A 25,659-nucleotide genomic window follows, 5' to 3' on the forward strand; every position below is an offset into this window, starting at 1 on the left:
AAGCTGAGACTTATCAAAATTATGAAAAACATACATTTGGCCAGAATTGGATATGTTCAGCATTTTGAAACGTGCAAAAAACATGGTCGCCAAATGTACCTTTTTGTCCCATGTATGAGTCCAGCAGATATTTTTTCTGTCAAATCTGAGGACATGTATGTTCAATGTAATCACACATGAGTATGTCACAAGTAAAATGACAATAGAAAAAACTCAATCACTCAATCTAAGCACTTGGAACACAATGGAACTGAATGGCGTTATTTGCATGTTGTTTTTTTCACAGTTTTGTGGGATTATTTTGTTCATCGTTTGTTCCCTTAATATGTTGGTGATATTATTTTAAAAAAAAAAGAAGACATTTTACTGTTGAATATTAATAGCACTTGTTCTATCCAGCCCCATCTTATGCAGTTTTATTGCTCTGCAGGTTTTCAAAGCATACATCATTTGCCTTTATTGTGAATGTTGCTATAAAAATGTGACTCTATACTGTATGTAGGATTATGTGTTTTTAAAACAAAGAAACAAACATCACTGTTTCCTTGACTCAAATCTACCCAGTGTGGTCTTTAGAGTAGAAAAAGCATGCTGTTCAGAGCTGAAAATAAGAGGAATTTTGCATCTCTTTGCTGATATTCTTAATCCTAAATGTATGTATGCTTTATAAGGCTTTGCTTCTTTGGCCAAATAAATAGCCACTTTCACATAATCAAAAACTCACCACATCTTGAAAGCATGTTCATCCTGGTGGAAAGTTACAGCGTAGCACATTGAACTTTGCAATTTTTTAATTTACTTTTTTTTTTTTTTAAATAAATACAGTGCCCAAAGCCAGTATCCCTTAGGCATAACACTGCATGGAATAGGGCAGTTTACAATTACGCTCTAACTAGTATTTTTAGAACAAGACGCTGCGCGTGGGCGTGGCCAGTTGATTTTCAGACAAGAAACGCAGGCAAGCAACTAAGGGAGTGTATTCATAATAAACAAAACTTGTGAACTAACTCGCTATTTCATGATAAATATACTTAACAGACGTATTATGGTTACGACAAACCTCTGCTGCTTTGGTGCCTTTCACTATGTGACTGCCGATGTTGTGACCAGGATTGAATGGAGTTGCCAGAGGAATGTCTACGCTGGGTTCAAGCATGTACAATTAAACGGCAGTGATTTATGTGGAAAATGTCACCGAAGACACCTATACCTGCTCTCTACATTTCGTTGTTGGAAATGGGCCAGGAGCTGAAAATCCAGACCCAAAATGAGCGAGTGCAAGTATGTTTTTCATCTGCTTTCTAAGCATTAGCCTTGCTAGTTGCCTGCTACGACATGCTAGGGAATTGTAAATACACCAAAAATACCTCGAGTTTACCTACGGAAGGCACTGCTGATTAGATGTGAACGTTAATATAAAGTATCAGCGCTGTAGAACCCTATGCCTACAACAACATGCTAGTTGATTAGTGTGGTCACTGTCAGCACGCCACTTTAACAAAAGTAACTAGACGGAAGTAACAACCCAAAGGTAGGCTTAAAATCGTGACTTCAATGTGTTTAGTTTTCGTGAATATTAGCGACTAGGGGTGTAAAAAAAAAAAAAAATCGATTCGGCGATATATCGCGATACTACATCGCGCGATTCTCGAATCGATTCAATAATCGGCAGAATCGATTTTTTTTTTTTTTTTTTTAGGATTCACACCTTGAGCATGGAAGAATGTTATATGAACGGAACATTAAGCCTTAATATTTTATTTTAATGCTGTTCAAACATGAAACAGATTACAACCTCTATAAGACTGAAATTTCAGATAAATAAATAATACATTTTCATATAAATCTTACACTCTACAAGCTTACTGATTAGTATTTTCTAAATTTGAATGGAAAAAAATCGCAACAATCGACTTATAAATTCGTATCGGGATTAATCGGTATCGAATCGAATCGTGACCTGTGAATCGTGATACGAATCGAATCGTCAGGTACTAGGCAATTCACACCCCTATTAGCGACCAAGACGAGATTAGCAGTCACCTAGATCGCACCGGAGTCTCAACAATGATCATACAATAAATATGACCTTTCTATAAAAACTGCTTTATTTCCGCCCACTTTGAGGTCTCTGCATGTCAACCACTGTTTAAGCTGTTCCAAAGTGTGTTTGTCGATTGAACCATGTCGAAATTTCACACCTGCTACGTTGTTCTCTTCCAAAATGATGTGTACGCGTGTCCTACTCTGTTATTTTGTCCAACTCACACATAATGTGGAAAATGTGACATTTGAGATCAATCTTATTTTGGCTATTTTATCTCTGCATTCAAGTCCTTGTAAATTTTCACATGGGCTCTCACAGTATCTATGGCAGGTCATTGGGGAACGGGGCTGCTGAGTCCCAGAGGCTCAAAGGCATAATAGCGTCCAGTCCACTGTTTACTATGGATGCCAATACATTCCCTCCCAATCTGTCACCCTCTGATGGACTTCATGTTTGTCACATTCTGTCAAGGCGGATGAAACCTGGATGCTAGGCAGCTTTGGAGCACGTTTGTTACCCCTGGGGAATCGAATTAAGCTCCCTTGCCTGGCCTGGCTCCAGAGTATGCGTCAGTGTAAGGGCTCACATACTCTCATTATCTATCCCCTTCCTCTCATACATCGAGTGACTGCTGTGGCTCAATAAATATTTGATGCATTCATTGTCATTGCATTCTGTCATCAACTAATTGACTAAACCATCACTTATAAAGCAAAACATGCAAAAGAGCCAGTTATTCACATACACACTGCAGAATGCGCTTGCTTGTAGGGGTGCAACGGTTTCAGATTTTGGTGTCCGATTATAGTAAAATAAATAAATAAATAAATAAATAAATAAATAACACAGTTTTACGGTTTTACAGTTATTCTTATAGACATAAAAATCACAAGAGCATTTTTTGAAAGTGTATATTTTTAACAACAATAAACTCAAAATATCCATCCATCCATTTTCCTAACTGCTTGCACCTCACAAGGGTCGCGGGGGTGCTGGAGCCTATCCCAGCCGGCTTCGGGCAGTACACCCTGAATAGGTTGCCAGCCAATCACAGTAAACATCAAATAATTTAAAAAAGAAAGTGCTGCAATTTAAAACAAATACAGCAGATTAGACGTTAGAAGGCTTGTATGCTCTTAAAATAGGGCATGGGCAATATGTATAACAAGTGGACGGTATGTACCCTCTTTTTCTTTCAGCTTTAAAAAAAAAATCTTTTTTTTTTTTTCCCATCTTTGCATTTCAATCATACTTACAGGTGAAATGTTTGCTTAGAGCCTTTAAACTGGCGATTTGTGCAGTTTACCAATACACATGTAGGCATTTTGCAGCCAAATGCCGAGATACGTTTCTTGGGAGAACCAAGATGGCGGCCCGGCGGCTTCAAAGTCTCGTCCTATGGCCTATCAAGTGCGCGGCTGTGGATGTTGGGGCTCGTGTGAGCTCCACGCCCGGCCGCAGCCCGGAGCCCCGAGGTCAGGGAGACGGTTAGTCAGTGGCGACGGCTAGGGGTGGGACAAAAAACCGATTCGACCGAACCATCGTTCGTCAAGGGGAGCTAAACGACCGTATCGGTAGCAGACTTGTCAACCGATACAAAATCCGCCGGGAATCCTTAGATACATCGCTTGTAAAGCTCTGGACCGGATATCGCCTGGCCGTGAATCGGTTGCGAGTGAGACTTTATAGTTTTCATAACAATAGCAAGAGTTCTGCACCGTCGACTTGTTTTGTTTACGTTTCAGGAGCAGCACTATTCAAGCTACTTCCGTGTTTACAGAGAACTAGCACAGTAGCACTCAGTGACGCTTCATTCCCCGGATGTTGTAAACATAATGCAAAGACGTTACGCACCTTTTTTTTTGGCACACCGTCAACGCCGGGCTCGCGACACGGCGCGCGCGCGCGCACAACGAGTGACATCAACTGAAGACAGTAGCAGAAGCCAGTGCCATACATCTCGGTATTTCCCATGGCTATCGAGTCCTCTCGGTGCACTTGTATGTCCCGGGCCGGCGTTGGTACTGTGCGCGAGCCAAAAGAATAACTCCGTGACGATCCAATGCATGGATTCAAACGACACAGGTATGTCCCACAGCCCAACACACCAGCTATGCTAAAAGCACACTGCAAGTATCTAATTTCTCAGTTTGTGGCTCCCTGTCAATGTACACAACTAGTATGAGCAGCAGATAGGAGAACTGAGACGTGCCCCCAATTACGTCATCAAACTCAAAATGAACGACAGCCCAAAAAAACAACAACAAAAACATGAATAGTTGTGATTCCGTGGTCAGCATCGTGTCTCAGATTAAAAAAAAGAAAAAAAAATGTCATACATTAACCAAAAATGAATGTGATGGCAAAAGAAAAACAAAAATTGTTAAAAACAAAAGTTGTTGATAAAAAGGGAAGGGCACTTTTGGAAATATTTTTGGATATATTACGTGGTTAAAATGTGTTTGATAGATTTATTGTTCCATAAGGTGGCTTCATATTTCTTTTGGCTGGACGGTAGTTTTATTTCATGTCTTAAATTTACGTTTCTGAAATACTTCACACTGTGCACATATTCTGTTTAATTGTGTTGGTGTCTTTTTAAAGGTTAAATATTTATATTTCAAATTGAATTATCAGCCTTTTGTTTTCCTGATCCTTATTTTGAATAAAAAAAACAACAACAAAAAAAACAATTATAACTGTCAATAGACTAATACATATTTAAACTGATACATTTTTCAGTCATATCGCCCAGCCCTTTGTTGCGGCCTATTTAAATAATTGATTCAATATATAAAAATATCGAAGACATTTTTGTTGTTGTTTTTTTAACACATTTGTAGATACTGTAAAAATGTGTGGTGTTTTAAGATTAATGTATACAAGCAACAAATGTCACTAAGTTTTGAATATTGAAATGAATCGTATCGAATCGAAAATCGTATCGGTCCCAAACTTAATCGAACCGTATCGAACCGTTCTGTTCTGAAAGATAATCGTTTTTCAATTGAATCGCAACCTGTGTATCGAGATACATATCGAATCAGCCTCATGTCAGAGATTCCCACCCTTAGCGACGGCGTGGTGAGTGGTGTGCCGCTGGTTCACGGCGGTGGCGACTCACGTTGAGAGGCCTGATTGTCGCGCCCCGCGGGGCTTCCGCCTCGCCTCACTCGCCGCTGTCTCAGTTCGGCCTCCCCTGTCCCCACGTACACTCAACTTGGTGAAGGCCGCGGGGGAACCCAGCCGTCAGATACGCAACTCTCTCCGCACGTTCAAAGCTGAGCCCTGTGTTGTTGTGCGCCCGCTAAATGGACCGTGTGGAAACAGAAGAGGTGTAGTGAGCGGAAATAACCGGTGTTGTTGAACATAATCCTGACGTTTATAAACCACGGTTAATCGTAAAACCGGTTAATTGCTGCACCCCTACTTGTTGTCAGTGCTCTCTCGCTCTCTCTCATTCATTTAAGAGCAGTGGTGTAGTGGTCCCTGGAGTAGTGGGTATACGTACTCTAAATTTCTGTTTTAGAAACGGTGACATGTAAGGAAAAAGCCGTCATTTGTAATTACGCACAATAATACAATTACCATAATTGCCGGACTATAAGCCGTGACTTTTTTCACACGCTTTCAACCCTGCGGCTTATACAATGATGCGGCTAATATATGTATTTTTTATGACGGCCGCCGAGCAGGGGCGCTCGAGCAGAAAAGGTAAGAGTGAGACAGGTGGAATATATGTTTCGAGGAAGACGCAAGTTTAATGTAACTTGGCTCTTTGTGCATGAATAAAATTAGCATGAACAGACCCTCATCATGGAAAATACAAGAAGTCTCAGTCTCAGTGACTTTTGACTAACGGTATGTTATTTTTAACCAGCCCTGTTAGTTACTACCGTATTGCTGCTGTGTTACTGCTGCATCACAGGCACTGTTTGGAAAGAAAAGCTAAGGAATATTTTTAAACCTTTGAAAACTCTTTCTGTGTACCGTCTTTCTTGGTAAATATCTCATGTTTCAATGTGGGCACATGAGGCTTATAGTCAGGTACGGCTTATGTATGTACAAAATGCCGTTTCCTTTAGAAATGTACTGGGTGCGGCTTATAATCATGTGCGCCTTATAGTCCAGCAATTACAGTATCATGAATAAATTAGGAGCTGTTTGTAATGCCAAATGTATTTATTATGAGGTAAACCTATAGATATTATGTTATCTACTATAAAATAAACTACATCATGTAAGTTAATTAGGGATAAGTATTATAATACTTTAAGTTACTGTATACAGTATACAATAACTTGGCTAATGTTATTTAGACCTAATACTACTACTACTACTAATAATAATAATAATAAAAAGCTTCATAGACACTGAGATAATCTCTGGTCTGGACATTTATTACAGTTTCATTCATCTAACATTATAGTCTGGCATGAGTCTTTGCCAACTGGGTTAATTGTACAATTACTGAATCAATTACTACATGATTCTACTCTAGCTTGTTTAGGGCTAAGTTGCTAACGTTAGGATAACATTACATTTTATAACGTTAGCCGAGCCGACACACAATTAACTACAACGTATTGGCGACAAAATCATACAGTCATATTAACAGTAGCTTAAAACAATGATTTATTTGGAAACAACTTTAAAACTTACCTGTGAATGTTGTTCTAATTATATGTACAGTATGTTCGGATAGCTTACATGTAGTCACTCACTGGAAAGACGTTTATTTCTGCTTCGCTCACATTTACGATTCTCGCGCAGAAGACGGAGCGACCTGTCAATCAACTGGAGTGACATTGGCAACCTTACATGTTAGCAATGAAGTCCTCGGCATGACCCAACCCACCTTATTCACCCCGGGTTTTCACTGGATGCGGTTGCGGTGCGGTTGCGGTGCGGTCCGGCGACGCAAGCAATTAGATTCCATTCATTCGAATGGTGCAGTTTACACCGCTTAAAAAAAAGAAATGATGAATGACAAAGCATTCACAATAAACTAAAAATTACACCAAAACAAAAAACATAATGGGGAAAAATACTAGAGATAGACCGATATGCTTTTTTCAGGGCCGATACCGATTCCGATTATCGGTAGTCAAGGAGGCAGATAACCGATATTTGAAGCCGATATTCATTTGCAGTAAAAGTTAAAATGTTGCCACCAAATTTTTGAATAACGCAAACCCTAACCCTTCTTTACAATGGATTCTCACACTGCACTTTTCATTTTACATCCTTCTATCTGCAATAAGACGTTGGTGGCGGGGGGAGTTAAATGTGGGGGCCAATGTGACATTACCTTTTATAGCATTTGGGATACTTGTAGTTTTATTCTATAAATGTTATATTTTTATATTTTGAAGTAATAGGAGGAACCCTGTCATTCAAAATGTGCATCAGCTGTGGCATTACTTATTACTACAGCAAAAAAAAAATTAAAAAAAATTCCATGAGAAAAACTATTCATCCCTGAACACCATACAGTTCTTGTAGACCTTATTATAATTATTGTTATTGTTACCATATAGACAGTTTTGATAAGCTGAGGATCTTAAATCGAGAACAGCAATATCATGCTACTCCTCTCTACAAGAGAACTGTCAAAAGACACTTCATCATGTAGTTTAGTGCCACTTAGGATGCCCCAATCAACGCAGAAAAAGGTAGAGTAAAATAACTTGGTTATAATAATAGTAAGAATAACTTGGTTAAACAGACATTGTTGCGGTGGACCGCTGCCAGTTTCTGCTGTTTAATGTGTTTTACACTTATAGACACGTGTGTGTATATGGGCACACTATTCTCTCACTACTGTACTGTACTGTATCACTTAATGGCACAGATGTACTTGTCTAAATAATAACTGGGCTGCAACATTGCTAATTCACATTAACAAGCACTGTCTTAGCTGTCCACATGAATAGTTACTAACACACGAGAAAGTTATACAACACACCAAACATGAGCTCATTATTCAAAGTATGAGGCACGTAACGAAATTACATCACTGAACATTAATTGCAGCCGACTACGGCCGTAGATGTTACATATTAGTGGCATCCATTGAGAGCATAATGTCCCAACTCACAGCAGACATGACGTGAAAAGAGAGACAAAACAAGCAAATAAGCACACTATACTTTAGTGCACTTCTCTACTAATGCCAAACATACGGAAGAGAACACGTTCGTGTAGTTAAACGGTGTTTGAGACACTTAATTAGTTACGGAGCGGACTTTAACGAGGTGCACAACGAGCTGTCAATCAAATCGACGTCGAAGCTTAACCCCGGGTTTTCACTGGATGCGGTTGCGGTGCGGTTGCGGTGCGGTCCGGCGACGCAAGCAATTAGATTCCATTCATTCGAATGGTGCAGTTTACACCGCTTGCGGGTGCGTTGCGTGTCGACTGCGGAAGGCCTGCGGCGTGCCGCAAGCCTTCCGCAAGGATAGCCTATTTTCTATTTTTGCCGGACGCCGCAGCGGTAGGCCTCCGGCAAATGGCAAGCTAGCACAAAACACATCGAGCGGGACAGGAAGACCGAGGCAGTTTCAAAATAAATTTCCGGTTACCTTTCAGAATAAAACACTCGCCAGCTCCTATTTCGCAAGTTTTTCAGCAAAACGTGACGTGGGCGTCGCCGGGCCATGTGCTCATTCACGGTTTAGACACCAGCGAACATGGACGAGGAGAGGTTTATATTGGAGGTGGAAAACCACAAAATAATATATGACACGGCACATCCTTTTTATAAGGACTGTAATGTATTGTGAGTTTGATGTTCGCGATTGCTTGTTGTGCCCGTCTCGCTTGCCGTACTGAGCGGCAGCCGGACGGGGAAGACAGAAATAAAGAGTGGACCCGCACTGACCCGACTCTCGTTATTAATATACTTTACAAGGACAACCAAAAAAAGGATGCTGCATGGAATCTCATATCTTTCTGCTTCTCTGTTGAGCAGACTTTCTGTATGTTTGTCGTTGTGAAATGCCACATGATCGCGCGCGCGCGGTCCCGCGAGACACGTTGGGAAGTGGGCGGCGACGGAGCTGCCGGACCGCAGCTGTGCGGAGCCGGTGTGGATTGACAAAAAAATTGACCCATCCGGAGCACGCAGTCAAGACGCACCGCACCGCAACCGCACCGCAACCGCATCCAGTGAAAACCCGGGGTCATTCTCTGATTGGCGCATCAGTCCTCATGCGTTGAATTAACCAATAAGACAGCGAGTAACAGGCCAGCCAGTTACAGACAACAGAGGCTGGGTTATGGTTGAATGTTGCGCATGGTAGAATGAGGATTCAGAAGTGGGGAGATGCTAAATTGAGGATTTAGAAGTGCTTAGACGGGAACTGAATGCAAAAAAAGTGGGTATATGCCGTATACCCACCTGTACCCTGGACTACACCACTGTTTAAGAGGAGCAGACAAAAAATGAAAGGCTAAAATCTTAACATGATGAAACCAGCTTGTGCATATGCCGGTGTGTCATGGGGGGTGGCTGGGTACAATTGGATTTCCTTAATGAAATCAGTTGGTTGCGTGAGTCTGTGTGTGCACGAGTGTGTCTGTGTTCATATTTGAGACAGTCCCAGTATTTGCAATAGTAAAACTGTCCTCTGAAAATGCTGCCAGCTCATCGTGTCAACTTTGCCATTGTGGATCACCGATGCGAAGAATTAGTTCTCTGATGCCGCCGTTTACCTTCCACTCCTTGAATCTGCATTCTCCGGGATATCGACCCGGTTTCAGCAACACCGCGCTTCCACAGTACACCCCCTCTAGCTGCGGGGTTAATGAGATGTGTAGGTGGGTGGAGGAAGGAGTATTTCTGTGGGCGACTCATCGTTGCTCGTGTAGATCTTATACCTTCCTCTTGCTTCCTTAACTCATCTCAGTAGTTGCTCATGGATGTGAATGTAGGTGTGACTTTGTAAGATAGCCAGTTTGTGTTTCTTCTGGTTATGTGAGACTGAGTCGGTATCAGTGTCATTGTTACGGGATGAAGCTTTGCATTGTGTCAGACTTGTTTTTATGAGCAGCAAAACCTTGAGATTTCATGCAGAGGTTTGATATATTGACATAGGTTTTGTGACACTCCGGTTGTAGCAGCAGATCTTGACACAGATGTCATTCTTTATGAACACAGACAGTGCAGCTTTTTGAAGATTTATGGTACTGTAGTTTTATTTTAACCTACCCAGCTTTGTGCCATCTTTTATGGTCAAAACCAGAATATGTTTATGCACACAGGATTGCATTGTGCATTGTAACTCCTCCTCCGGCAGTGGGTGGAGTGAGTGGGTGTTTGTGAGGTAGTCAAGCAGTAAGAAATCCAGTGAAGAAAGTTTTGTATCAACAGATAATGTGGTTCAAAACAAAACAAAAAAACACAAACCAAAAAAACGAATCAAAGTGTGTGTGAAAGCTGCTCAATTGTCAATATTAGTTCATATTTATATTTATACTATTAACAAGAAATAACACAGCAACTAAAAATGGTTACACTGTTTCTTTAATGTTTACTATATTTAGTGTAAAAAATATTTTTGAGGCATTTGAGTTCAGTGAAAACCAACAATAATTGGTATAGGACTAGTACTACAAAATGTAGTCTTTTTATTTTTATTTTTATTTTTTATCCTTATTTAACAGACAAAATATTTTGAACTAAATTAGACCCTTTTCAAAAAACTAGAGTATGCTCAAAAAGTTGAATCATTTCCATAATTCTATTTAAAAAAAAAAATCAAACTTTCATATATTATAGACTCAGGGCCCACAATTTAAGTGATTTCAAGTATTTTTTTGTTTATTTCATATTATTTGGGCTTCCGGGTCATAAAACCCACAAAAATAGGATTTCAAAAAAGTAGAATACTGTGAAGACGTCACGATATGTCAATCTTCAATAGTTGGATGGGAAGCCCTTTGCCTTAATCACTGCCACAATGTGCCGTGGCATTGCGTGGGGGACCTGGAAGCTCAGGCTTTCTTGATGTTTGCTGACAGTTCTTTGCTTTTGGGTCTGGTGGCCCTCATTTTCCTCTTGATGATACAGTTTTACAAGAGGAAAATGAGGGCCACAATACAGAACCAGATCCTAAAAACAAAGAGCTGACAGCAAGCATTAGGATAACTAACCTGTGCTTCCAGGACACCCAGACAATGCATGGAATCTAGAATCCATGAAAATTGATTACTTTGAATGGAATTATGGAAATGATTCAACTTCTTGAGGGTATTCAAATTTTTTGAAAAGGGTCTGCACAGTGTACATTACTTTGTATAAACCTTGATTTGAATCTATTTTCATCAAATTTTAAAAGGGCATACAGTATTGTGGAAAATTCACTTTTGAATTTCTTGTATGAACATACACTCAACAAAAATATAAACGCAACACTTCTTATTTTCCCCCATTTTTTACGAGATGAACTCATGGATCTAAATCTTTTTCCACATACACAATATCACTCAAATATCTCTCAAATATTGTTCACAAACCAATCTAAAGCTGTACTCGTGAGCACTTCTCCTTTGCCGAGATAATCCAGCCCACCTCACGGATGTGCCATATCAAGATGTTGATTAGACACTCTGATTTGTCCACTGGTGTGCTAGGCGGCCCACAATAAAAGGCCACTCTGAAAGTTGCAGTTTTGTTTTATTTTTATTTTTTGGGGGGCTGGGGACCCGTTTTCTGGGTCAGTCAGTACTGGTTGTGTTTTTTAATTGGGGTTGAAAACGACCTTTCTCAAATTATGCTCACAAAGTTGTAAGATGGTTGTTACTGTTTAGTTCAACGTTTGGACTCAGTCTTTGACAAAAATACATACGGACATGCCTCATAGGAGTGACGGAAATGATAGTATGCTGACAGACCGGGGAGCCTCGCCTTAACTTCTCAAATGCACTCATGTTCACTCCAGTATGAATCCTACGTGTGCCAGCATGTTGTTTAAATGAAAGCAAGGTTTAAGTTAAGCGAGGTGTAGGACTGAAGTGATTAATTATGATTAATAAATCAAATAATTTGATTATTAAAAAAAAAAAAAGGTTGACGCGTATCTCTTGACTTAACGCTTCACAAGGGATAATTTTTCCACATGGACTAATGTTACAGTGGACGCACACCATTCTGTATAGAAAAAAAAGTTGCCATGATGCCAACAAGTAAGAATGAAACAGTCATTTAAAGACTGTGCAAAGTTTAGGATCATTTCACATTTTAAAAAAGAAGTGCAATGTGTCTACTTTTAAAGTAAAACGGCTCACGCAACAATACGTCTAGGATCGCCAACACAAGGTGATGTAAAACTCTTATAAAGCTCACTACCGCTTGTAAGTGTCACGTCCCCTGCAAGTGGTCAAGGACAGCCACAGCCACTGGTGCGCTTAATTGAACAAAAGGTTTCAGTGGTTCACAACTGACAACCAGAAACTCAACACACTGACTGGCAAAACATTAGCCAGTTAAAAGGATACCCGTACTTGACTCTTTGAGCCGTTCTCAACTGTAAGATAACATTTTTCCTCTAATTAATGTGATAACTTAATTATTTTTTCATGAACAATTAATACCTTTAACAACTAATTTTGCCACTTGCTGTCGACTGAAGATGACAATCACCTGTGATGAGGAAATAAGTAACGACCAATCACAGCTCAGGTTGCTGACCAAATAAGAAAACAAAAAAAACAGGTGAGCCGTGATTGGTCGTTACCTATTTCCTCAGCACAGGTGAGTCATCTTCAGTTGACAACAAGTGGCAAAATTAATTTCTAAAGGTATTAATTGTATGTGAAAAATAATTAAGTTATCAAATTAATTCTAATTCTATCTGATTCCTGGTTACTGAAACTTTGGTCTAATGAACATTTTCCCTGTCTGGATTAGCATTTACAGTCACAAAATTTGTGTTGGTCAACATGGACTTTGGTTGAGCTTCTGATTTAGTGATTGTGAAGTTGAACGTTTAGAAAGTGACACACCATACACCAAAAGAGCAATGGCAATTTTGTTCTCGACAGGAGTAGGGTCTCTCACAATATATAAAAAATCTATATGTACCTTGTGTTAAACTGGAAATATTGACAATTGACACATATATCACGCTTTGTATCCATCGAGGGCAGCACCACTAGTTGCTGTGATTCATATTCGGACATATGGTGATAAACTCATGGTGGGTGGGCTTACAGTTGGAGTCGATCTTGGGTTAATATTTATTTATAGACTTTGTTGCATGCCGATTTGCCACACATACTAAATGCCAATGAGCCAACAGCTGCATCTGTACACTGTGATAATATATGAAGGCATATAAGAGGGATGCCAAACTTTTTTCCATAAACTGTGCTGTAAAACCGTAACATCTCTTCATCTGGAACATTCTAGGCCTAAGGACCTACCTGATTTCTGGAAGGAAACCGGAGAAGCCCCCTCCTTGTAGCTGCTCCCAGTCGGCCTTGTCAGCCTCTGAGCATGCCGATTTGAGGTGCTGCTCGCAGGGAGCACAACCCCCAGATGCAGCCCTGTCAGCCTCCAGTCTCCCCCTGGTGAGTCGGGGACACCTCAGAATTTGTTAGGAAACATCTGTCTGTTTTTTTTTTATTTTACTTCTTTGCTTGAGGTACAATACTAAAGCTGCTCTTCGATATATCCATCTGTTTGCTTTTGCTTATGTGGGTGTTGCAGAGGCTTCAATGATGCGTTTGCATACACAAATCTCTTGCCTTAAGGGGGCTGAAAAAGAAATGGATAGCCTTTTGCCATTTCCATTACCGTGTTCGTTTTGTGCAAGCAAATGATGTTTTTACGCTGGGAGCCAAAAGCAATTTACAATGATTACCTCAGCAGCAGTCTTCATTAGAGTCCGTAAATGACTAAATCGTGAAAAATTGGTAACACGATTGCAGATGACAGTGTCCATTCAGTGCAAAGATTGGCAGGATCTGGGGGAATGGATTTTATTCTAAATCAATCGGGCCCTTTTTGGGGCACAGAAAATGTGCAGTGACAGGATGAGGCTGACAAGCAACATGTGCTGTACATACAAGCCGCGGTTTATCTTTTTGCGATCCAGGTGCAGTTGTTTAAGAATTTAAAATTACTGTAACATTTGTGCTAATTGGTTAGACCGTTTGACACAGAAAACGGAAGAAAATCTAGTAATGTATTATATTTCAAGACCAAAATGTTCAACCAAGCCATATAACGGTAATTTTGCCTGAAGAAAGCCCACCAGGATAGTGCGATAAGAAACTCCACAGACGGGAAATTAGCTAGCATAATAAAATAATGATAACCAAAATTATTAAACAAGAGTAAAAACATTGTATATTGAAACAACTACTACTTTAAAACAGAGTTCGGAGCAACAATACATACAAGTAGAGCATACAATAATACACACATATTCTCTCCACTCTATAGGAACAATGAATATTAAAACAATGAAATGTGGTATAATATTACACTGAAGGAGCATCCTCCTCTTCTTGTTAATTATGCTGCATCTTCGACTTGAGTTCTGCACAGAGGCAGTCAGAGTAGCCAATAATTGTACTCAAGTAAGAATACTGCTACCTTAGAATATAATAACTCAAGTAAAAATGAATCTAAGGAACTGATGAGTAACTTTAGATTTTATTTTATTTTTATTTTATTTATTTTTTATTAAATCAGAGCATGAATGTCACATGGACAAACATAAAAGTACCACTGATTGTCACACCCACCTAAGTGGGGTAAAATTCGTTCTCCGCATTTGACCCCTCCCCTGAGAGAGCGGTGAGCAGCAGCAGGGGTTGAGTTCGGGAATCATTTGCTGATCGAACCCCGCAGTTCCAACCATTAATGCCGATTGTCAAGCAGAGAGGCAAATGGGTCCCATTTTTCATTAGTCTTTGTTATGACCCGGCCGGGGACTGAAACCACGACCTACCGGTCTCACCTACCTACTGCTCACTTAAACCAAATAAATAGGTGCTGCAAGCAATAATAGATAATAAAATAATATATTAATTTATAAATGGAAGAGAATAGATTAAAATAACATTAGTGAGCTGAATGTAGTGCAATGTAACAATAAAAGTAGTGCTTATTTAGAACAAAAAATACTCAGGTAAAAAGCATCATTAAAACTGCTTTGATAAGTGCAATTTATCAAGAAAGTTACTTAAATAAATGTAACATGTAACTAATCTCCTCTGGTGCTGCCAATCATGATGCGACACAACATGGTACTTGACTGAAGGTGCACAACTCTAAATTCAGATTCGCCTGTGTACTGTAAAAACCCATTAAAAACCAGTTGCTTGATAATCTATGAAATGGCAGGGTCATGCATGCTGAACTTCAATAAAACTTCACTGTATATTATTTCCTTAGACCAGTGTTTCTCAATTCCAGTCCTCAGGGCCCCATATCCAGCTTGTATTCCATGTCTCCCAATTCCCAATGCAGCTTATTCCAATGACAGCTAATAAGCAAGCTCTGGAGAAGCCTGATAACGATCCTCACCTGCTTTGGAATTGGGAGACATGGAAAACAGGCTGGCTAGCGGGCCCTGAGGACCGGAATTGAGAAACACTGCCTTAGACCAAATTATTTGCCGAACGGATTGTATTCGACTTTGGCGGTTCATCTGTATTTTCTGATATTAAAAATGAGCATGTTTATTGCTTTGAAAACAATCAGCGCAGGAGCTACTGCTATGGAAACTTACTTATGCCAGCCATCGACACTATAATGAGCCGGAGCATGTCCCGCTTGTCCTCTTCATCTCCGCTTTCAAGAGGAGTTTCTCATTTACATCCCGAAAGCGCACAAATCTCCAAAAGGGATCACAGAACCCTTGCTCTTAATATTCACTCCTGTGCTTGTGTGCACTCCCGCAGTGCCTCGTTTCAACTTTCTGACACACCAGCGTTCGCATCGCTGGGTTTAAAAAGAAAGTTATCAGAGAAGGTCGGAGGATGACGAACGAGACTGTGGAGTCAGCAGGGGGCCCCTTATTTTAATGAGTTGAGCCATGCTGGGAGGAGGGAAGTCCTTCTCAAGCCTTGATGACCTCCATCCCTTTATGGCGAGTTATCTTCTTTACGGCCCGATCTCAAGGATCACGCATGGAAATCTTCAAGTGCAAATCTGCATAAAAGTGCTCATACACTGAATAAAGTTTTAATGCAGTACATGCTGACATTTTTATCCGAATACATCTGATGTCCATGTTTCTCTGCAAATGTAGTCTAAAAGCAGTATTTCCTCAGTTTCTATTCGTCCAGACACATGGCAGCAAATGCCTCCCGCAAATAGAGGCAGTCCTCGAGTTACGCCATACGACTTTACAGCGAACGTGCCTTGTCTGTAGCACCTTCTGTTTTTGTTAATTTCCCACAGTAATCACACCATTTTAAAGTTGTGTTCTTACCTCCAGCAACGGATGTCCATCAAGCAGGTCGGCTCGCCATCAGGCGCGTCACATTTCCGTGTTTAAGTTTGATTTAGCTTTGCTGTGCTGTCCGTCAGCAATGAATGTCCGTGCGGAAACACGAAATATTGGTTCCGGGTGCAAATATGTTTTTTTAAAGTGTTTCCTGATTTAAATATCGATTTTACCGGTGAAATCTGTCAAAATTGGAGTTGTATCGCCAGAGTAGGAACGAAACTCGGCCGTAACTCGAGGACCCCCTGTACTGTATTCATCTCACTTTTCCCATCAGTAAAAAGAAGGCAGGTCGGCCATTCCTCGAAATCTGTGCCTTTTGCGTCCCCAAGGAATAAAATGTATAAATGTATCACAATATTTGCTGTGAAATATGTTTTGCAAAGCAAACTCCTGCGTGTTGATCTGACTACATATTGAACAAATACAATTTAAATAATTAAATTCAGCTACTTTGACCACAAGAAAATTAGCAGTTGCTTATGCTTCCTAAAATTAGACTTTACCTTGATATAGTAATTCAATTACATATTTGTGTTAGCCCTTATCCAGGGGCGGATTTAAGAAATTTGGGGCCACAGGCAAAGGTAAGCATAGGGCCCTTTGAATTGAGAAGACAACACACAAAGCAGGTCACAATAAATAAATAACTTTTTGATTGCCAAACATCCAAAAAACAACCCCATACAGTGCCAGCCGATTTTGAGCATTTTCACTCATCTTTCAAGTCAAACAGAATATTGTGCGCTTTGACTACATAAACATGGTGGATACCATATGAAAGATTGGATTCCATTCTTTCATTAGAAAAAAAAAGTATGTTTCTATCATACTCCGTTCTTTAGTAATCACTAGAGGTGCAACAGTTTCAGTTTGGTGTACAACTAAAGTCTGAGGGAAAAACAGATTTTTTAATTCTTGTAAACATAAAAAAAAATCACATCAGCATTCTTTGAAAATGTATATTTTTAACAACAATAAATAACTGAAAATATTTTTTATAAAGTTGCTGACTTTTAAAACAAATATATCAGATTAGACGTGAAGTACGTTTCCATTAACCTCAGTTTTGCGCAAAAGGCAAGTTGTGCAAAAGCAAGCTGGTAATGGAAACACTGGATTTAAAAAAAAAAAACGGTCAAATATCGCAAAAAAAAAAGATTTTACGCTGTCATGAGGTGGTTTTTGAGACGTGTCGAAATAGAAGCATTTCGCAAATGTGTCATGGAAACACTTTGCACGTTCCTGACCGTTGCGCCCCACGGGACCTCCGCCTCACCTTGCTTGCCGCCGCATCGGTTCGACCTTCCCGTTCCCCACGTGTACTCAACCTGGTCCAGGCCGCCTCGGAACCCAGCCGTCGGGTACGCAACTCTCCCTGCGCGTTCAAAGCTGAGCCCTGTGTTGTTGTGCGTCCACTAAATGGACCGTTTGGAAACAGAAGAGCTGCTGTGAGCGGAAATAACCGGTGTTGTGGAACAGCTGCGGTCAGATAATCCTGACGTTTAAAAACCACGATTAATCGTAAAACCGGTTAATTGCTGCACCCCTACTTGCTTGTCAGTTCTCTCTCTCTCTCTCTCTCTCTTTCTCTTTCTCTCTTTCTCTCTCCCCCTCCCTCCTTCCCTCCCTCCCTCCTGAGTAATCCCCAAGGAATTTTATGGAGCCCTCTAGTAACTTAGTTTTGCCTAAGGGAAAGTCCACCACTGTCTTTACCAAACCTTTAAAAAAAAAAAAGTTTCTGATTGTTTTTTCAAATATTTAGTTTACTTTTAAAAAACTTTTTTGGTTAGTTTTTAGTTGGTGTTGATATGCTATTAGTACAAATGCCATGTGACTGTATAGTTCATTATCAATCTGGTTTAGTAGCGCAATTACTGATGAATTTCTGACCCTCTATGCATGTTTAGTGGATTACATGCTCCCTGATTGCTCCATTTTTTTTAGCGCTGAGCCAAAGCTACGCAAACCTTTAGTAGATCTGGCCCTGAATTTCCTCAAATATTTATCTCTACAGTAATAAAGGGTGTCTCTCATTTTGTCCCTGGATATATACCCAACAAGATATATTAAAACCTCCCTCAAAACTACTTTTTAGAGGCTATTGTTTATACACGGGCACAAAAAAACAGGCTAGGCCATTTGAAGTCTGTTAATAACTAAAACAGCAGCACCTACCGAAGCATACAAACCAGAAGTGCCCAAGTCCGGTCCTCGAGAGTCCCTATGCAGTCTGTTTTCCATGGCCGTTTCTCAAAATCAAGAACACAGAGTATACGTTCTTGTGACGCAACGAGCTGGGTCTTGGTAAGCCCGGTCTCAAGAACGTACTTCCCAAGCACGCACATCTCGCTGATGTATTTCTGTAATTCATCGCAGTTATATCATGTGACTTGCTTTCAATGGATTTGTACTACTATTTGGATGTTTCAAAATGTGTTTGTTCAACATACATGGGTTAAAAACTTTACTTACATCCTTGTGATTTCGCGAGACGTCATCAATGGCGGCCCAAGTACTGTTCCAATCGAAAGTATGCATAAGCCAAGACCACACGGAATTCCTGGATGTCGTTCTTTATTGCTAGCTTAAATCAAGGATGTATCGGTTGTTGCTTGGTGAAGGCTTGGCTGTGAATATATCCCAAGATGCATTTCGTACTTCAAGGAACAAATGGGAGTGGAGGGGCATCACGTTTTTTCTTCTTTCTTCCCACACACCTGTTTTGTGTTGATTAGGCTTTGGCAGCTGAGTACACCAGTTTGTCACACTAATCCTCTTGCTGATCCACCGACTTTGCCCAACTAGTCTCAACCTCACCTTTGATACCCGTCTCACCTCAGTCTTCTGCTTGTTTGATTGTTTTTTGTTTTTTTTTGGGGGGGGGGGGGGGGATTCGTGTTTTGGTGGTTTTGATTCTTGCCTTTTGCAAGCTCTTTGCTTTCATTTGCAAGTGTACTATTGTATTTTTGCAGCTGTGTTTTGGAATAAATTTCATCAAACTTGATTTCCTTCCCATGTTTTTGGGATCTGCCCACTTGAACATAAGATGCATCATCACAATTTGACAGTATCTTGCCAGAACCCCCCCCCCCCCCCCCCCCCCCAAAAAAAATAAATACAAATAAAATAAATATTATCGTAAATTGGATAAATCACATGTATAATTTAATTTCAAATGATATTTTAAAATTGTACTCGTAATTATGTCACATCTAGTCACGTGGTACAGTTACGGCAATGCGTCACGAGCAGGAAGCTCTCAGTAAGAACAACATCCGGGTATTCCGTCCATTCAATGCTATTGCCTTTTGCGTACTTGCAATTGGAACAGTACTTGGGCCGCGACTGATGACGTATTCAAGACATCACGAGGACTTAAGTACGGACAAGAATGCGTATTGAGAAACGGCCCATGTCTCTCTCCTCCAATGCAGCTGAATACAATCAACCTCGTCAGCTCAAGCTTTGCAGAAGCCTGATAACGACCCTGATCATGAATCGGGTGTTTTGGTGGAGAGAAAAAGGGAAAACAGGCTGGATAGGGGCTCTCGAGGACCGGACTTGGGCACCCCTGATATAAACAGTCTGTCAGATGAATTAAGTGTGGTGAAGATGAGTTTCCTGTACCGTAATAAAAAGGATCTCATTATATTGGGAAGGCATTATTTCCGGCATGAAACATTCAGGTAAGTGTTCCCCCAAATGTAAATAAAAGCCTCCTTCCCTTTCCTCTTCTACCTCCTTGCAGCCTCCGTGTGCATCCTGCAGTGTCATCCTCATACCAGGTGATGAGAAGGTGCTGGAGGAAGGTGACGTGAACCACAGCTGCCACGAAGACCACAAGACCAGTAATGGCAAGGTTAGACTGCTGGTTCAAATGTTTATTGTGACGAAAACCTCAGAGCTCTTATTAGAATGTCTCTCCTCCTCAGGATACTTCAGGTTTGAAGGGTTCCCCCGGGGTGTCTGCGGGCTGCGGCCCAAAGGCTCTGAATGGCCTGCTGAGTCCCCGGCTGGAACCTTTGAACAACAGCCAAACGTCGCTGTGTGAGATGCTGCAGGAGAAGGAGAAGAAGACGTGGGCCGGAGGGGCTTTGGGCATGGACCACTCGGCGCTCATCCCGATGCGCTCCAAGAACTTCCGGGAGAGAAGCGACGCCCACTTTGTTGACGTCATTAAAGGGGACAGGTGAGGACAGCTAAAAATCCTCCGAGGCTATTAAAGGACTGCATGTTATAACGATCACTTTTGCTCTCTCCAGAGGGCACATTTGCGATCATTTGCACTGATTTGTCCTTCTTTGACAGCCTGATGAAGGACTATTTCTACAGACCGCCCATTAACAAGCTGTGCCTCACTTTCCTGGATAAGAGCCTGGAGTCGGCCTACCAGATAAGCTACCAAGAGGAGGTGCGTTTGTTGCGTTGCAAAGGTCATCCCAAGACCCGTGCTTATTAGATTATTTTGACAAATGCTTGTCATTTAATCAGGGATTTTTGGGGGGGAATTTTTGCTCGAGTCCTCCTCCATTATATTCACTTGCTATAGCGAATAGAAAAAAAATCTGCAAGTACTTGATGCCACAAAAGCTTTTGTCAAAATTAAGCCCTTCAACATAGTTCCTTGGCGCCAAAGTAATATTTTTGTTGCTCTGGCTTGAGCACAAAACAACAAATAGGGCCAGTTTTTCAGTGAGTAACCGAGTATTGGTTAAAAAACAAAACAAAACAATAAAATACAGAACTGGAGAACTTGGCACCGGCCGAACAGCTCCTCACTGACTCTTCTCACCCACCTCCTCACGGCTGGCGTCGTCCCCCCGAGGCCATCCCAGGCTCAGCTGGTTGTTCCAGTTGGCAGCAACCCGCCCTCTTCCTGCTCTTCTGCTGCTCGCCCACGACAGAGACGCGTTCCGGCGCCTAGTCCCTACGATCGGCTAACATCGGTCATGCGAAACCTTACAGAATTGCAAATGTGTGGGTGTTCATAGTTCATGCCTCCACTATACACAGTTTTGTATTAGTCATTTTTTTATGGCTTTTGTTAGCACAATACAGACTGCAATGCGCTCCTGTGTGGGAAAGGAGAGCCTCAGTTTCCAGTTCACTTTTCAGCTGTTAATTGAAGCCCGGGAGATCAATAAAACAAACTCACTGGGAGCACTTTCACACAAAAGCTGCTGTCAGCCACAGCTGTCACCCACACACTCACTCACAGTCGCCAATGTCACATGCCACCCCACCAGGCCTCTCCATAGGCCACGCCCCGCTTCTAAAAGGCACATGCGTGTACACAAACACTACAATATGTACTGTATTTTTGAACATACTGTTTAGAACATACTATTTACTTAACATTTTATGCTTATAATTTTGTGTATGTTGAAATACATTTACAGTGGGTTTAAAAAACATTCTACTGCAAAAATAACATACATTTAAGAAGGAAGGACTGAAATACACAACATACATTTGAGAAATGTTTCATTAATCCCTCCAGTCCAGTGTGAATATCAACAATACATATTTTTGGAATAGTACAGAGAAGCCTTCTCCAAACTATTTAAGTACCATATCCCCTTTCCAAAGTCAGACAGAAGTAGTCCTCTTTATTAAAAAAATAAAATAAAATAAAAAATAAAATAAATTAATACATAATTTTTAAACATGCAAACATGGTTAAAAATTTGCAAACACTGTCTAGGTACGTATAAGATAAATTGATTTTGTGTTGTTGAATGAAGACCTGCCGTTTGCCGAGGCTTTCATGCAAACAAATATACACCTTGGAAATCACTTGCAGCCCAACAGTTTGGGAGTCCTAAATCTATTCTTCCCTGAAACAGTATGGCTTCATAGATGCACAATCATGCATGTCAATATGTGTGTGGTGGTCCTTGTACTGATGAATCAAAAAGCTGTCTGTGACACCCACCGTCTTTTTGGAATTCTGTATTTAGTAACCCCTGATTGTGTCAGAATTTTGCTTGTTTCTTCTGATTGTGTTTGGCAGTGGGTTTGTGTCCTTTCACGCTCTCAAGACTGCGGCAGAGAAATGTCCCGCAGGACATGAGAAGTGCAGCAATTTGATTGTGAGGCTGGGGTGCACTCTGCTGGTGTACATCGGAAATACACTTTTACTGCTCAAGTCCAATGTGTCAGTCTGCACAAACGTTTATCACTGATTTGATTTTCTCATTGGAGTTGTGTGTTCTTCACTTTACAGGTGGAGGCCCAAGCATCAGTGCAGACCTTCACCAGCCCAACATTCAGTTCTTTCCTGGACATGCTTTTGTGCTCTTTGGTGTTTGTGGCTCTGTCGCTGGCCTGTTTCCTTCGCCCCGTCGTTTCCCAGCTGATTCTACCCACTCCGGCTCTCATCGTGACTGGTGTGGCTGCCTTGCTGGAGGCGCTGGCTCTTTTGTTTGCTATACGGTGAGAAAACATAGTGTAATATATTACAAAATGAGGAACTGGAATATGTGGTTTAAATGCTTGCAGATTGTTAGAACTACATTGAAGGCTGAGGAACATTTCATTTCTAAATCTCACTTATCACACTTGTAGTTGTAGGCAGAACAATTGTTACACTACAGCATTTAATAGCTGTTTAATAGAAAATGCTTCAAGGAGAGAGAGAGATGGATAGATAGCATTGCAAGCTTTTGGTAAATGACATGGAAATCAACCTAATTATATCTGTGCAGTGTAAAAAAAAATGTTCGGTGGTGATGTGCTGGAACCCTTTTTATAAGAGTTTTATTTACTTAAAAAAAAAAAATAGAAATCAGAATAATGGCGCCTGCAAAGGTTTGGGCAGCCTGCAGGGTTTTTAGCATGCACAGCCCCCTTTGGAAAGCTGAGATCTAATGGGATATATGCCACGGAAGAGGCGGGACTGTTTTTTGCACATTTCCGGTTCGGTTAGCGACGTGTGGGCTGCGTCAAAAATACTTGTGCTTCCGACTTTGTGCCCCTCGGTTGCACGTTCGCAACCCGGACCGGAAATAAACTGATGTGCAAAATCACGTCGCGCCTCTTCCGTGGCATATACCCTATAATGTCATGAGTTGTTGATACAATCAGTGTTGGGAAAGACCAGGTGGTGTCATTCTCAAAAAGGTTTTGAATTCTCAGACGCATCTCACCGTGCCCCAACAACCAGTGAAGACTATGAAAATAAACTGTCAGGAAAAGGCTACATGAAAAACCTTATCCACGTCCTCCGTTTGAATTCACAAATGAACATACAATGTCTGATGCATTTTGGAAGCAAGTTCTGTGTATCGACAAGGTTAAAATACCATTTTTTTTTTTATTGGGGTGCCAGAAACTTTCGGTTGCCACTGTCCAGAATTTAACACGGATGGCATCCATGTTAATTTCTACCCATCAATGTTTATTGCTTCTCGTTCCTTACCTTCCCAGTGTGGCGTTCTACCTGGACAGCGCTCTGAAGTGCACACGGACGCTGATGAAAGCCGTGTCGGGTTGGATGCCGCGTCACCTCATCGGCGCCGTCACGGTGTCCCTGCCCGCTCTAGCTGTCTTCTCGCACGTCACTTGCGATATGCATCACTCCATTCAGGTGAAGCATCACAGTGTTATCATTATTATTTTCTCCACTTGGCAGGTGCACTGTCATCACAATTGTTCTGCCAAATTAAAATAACCATTCTCTGTTGTCCCCCCCCCCCCCATCTGCCTTCCAGTTCACTATGTTCATCTGCTGTTCTGCCATCATTGCTATCATTCAGTTCTGTAATTCTTGCCAGCTCTCCTACTGGATGCGCTCAAGCTTAGCAACTTTAGTTGGACTGGTGCTTCTTTCACTGCTCTTCACGTCTCCCTGCAGGTAGGACAGTTAGCCAAAAATTTCTAAAATGAATTGTTTACTGAGTTAGCAATTTTCTAAATTGGGCCTGATTTTTTGTAATTTTATTTTATTTTATTTTATTTTATTTTATTTTATTTTTGAGGCCGATTCCAAAGTTTGCCAGAATGAAATTCCGATAACTGCTTAATGGGCCCATCCATCCATCCATCCAATAGCTCAACCACTTATCATCACGAGGGTTTTGGGCATGCTGGACCCTATCCCAGCTGTTTTCGGGCATTAGGGGGGGGTACACCCGGAACTGGTTGCCAGAAAATTGCAGCAATTAAGAGGCCAATTAATCAAAACATTTGACTGTTTTACAATAACTAAACTTAACTCAAGGAACATGGGCCAATTTTTGTTTCGTTTTGTTGGGGGTGGGTAATGCTCTAATGTCATTGTCTTTGTCTTATGTTGCCATGTGTTAATATGTAATAATAAAAAACAAAAAAAAATAATATCGGCCGAGTAAATCGGTCATACGATTAACCAGCCTGGCCTTAGTACTAAATATAGTTATAGTGCATGTTGTGAAAGGTTTAGTTGATTAGAATCACTGTCAACATTAACATGGTCACCAATAAATAAAGTGAAATCAACATTTAACTGTAGCTCTGCTGTACCAATAAATAAATATATTGTGTATAAATTGTATGTATAATCCCTTAATTTAACCAGGTAAGAAAATCATTTAAACATCTCTTTTTCAAGAATGACCTGGCCACAGGGGCAACAGAAACACACAATCGTTACAGCAATTTAAGACATGACAATAAAAATGTGTATACAGTACACAAAATCCTCATCATACTATCAATAAATTCAACAGATTTGCTCTATGCTTTATTTCCACTAGGTTTGCTGCAAATCTTTTTTTCTGGTAAGTGTTTTTCCCTCTCTCTCTCCTAATAATTAATGTTCACGCATGGTGAGATATTTGGTATCAGGTCTGCCTTGTCTAGGTTCAAATCTCAGCTCAGGTCCTGCTGTGTGGAGTATGCATGTTCTCCCTGTGCTTGCATGGGCCTTCTCGCTTCCTCCCACATTTCAAAATATCTTCATTGAAGACTTTAAATTGTTGATTGAACGTGAGGGTGAATGGCTGGCTGTCTATCTATAGCCCTGCAATTGTCTATCATATTGAAATTGCTATAGTTATTATTGTCACACTACTGATAACTATTTTTGGGAGCTTTACTATACTCAAAAACTCAAACACATCCTCTCAACAATATGTTTAAAGGCTTTCCCATAAGTGTGCCGCA

General features: G+C 40.8%; 1 protein-coding gene across 1 annotated transcript in view; it reads left to right on the forward strand.

Annotated features, from left to right (window-relative positions):
- adcy9b (adenylate cyclase 9b) overlaps positions 1 to 25,659 on the forward strand; it is a 58,818-nt gene that overhangs the window by 25,779 nt on the left and 7,380 nt on the right. Inside the window, exons 2-9 of the mRNA XM_077528887.1 lie at positions 13,461 to 13,621; positions 20,264 to 20,374; positions 20,448 to 20,704; positions 20,824 to 20,926; positions 22,742 to 22,950; positions 23,944 to 24,103; positions 24,228 to 24,370; positions 25,251 to 25,274. Of these exons, the coding sequence (XP_077385013.1) occupies positions 13,461 to 13,621; positions 20,264 to 20,374; positions 20,448 to 20,704; positions 20,824 to 20,926; positions 22,742 to 22,950; positions 23,944 to 24,103; positions 24,228 to 24,370; positions 25,251 to 25,274 (1,168 nt within the window). The remainder of the gene's footprint in view (positions 1 to 13,460; positions 13,622 to 20,263; positions 20,375 to 20,447; positions 20,705 to 20,823; positions 20,927 to 22,741; positions 22,951 to 23,943; positions 24,104 to 24,227; positions 24,371 to 25,250; positions 25,275 to 25,659) is intronic.

The sequence above is a fragment of the Festucalex cinctus genome, chromosome 1 (genome assembly GCF_051991245.1).
Source record: "Festucalex cinctus isolate MCC-2025b chromosome 1, RoL_Fcin_1.0, whole genome shotgun sequence".
NCBI lineage: Eukaryota > Metazoa > Chordata > Actinopteri > Syngnathiformes > Syngnathidae > Festucalex > Festucalex cinctus.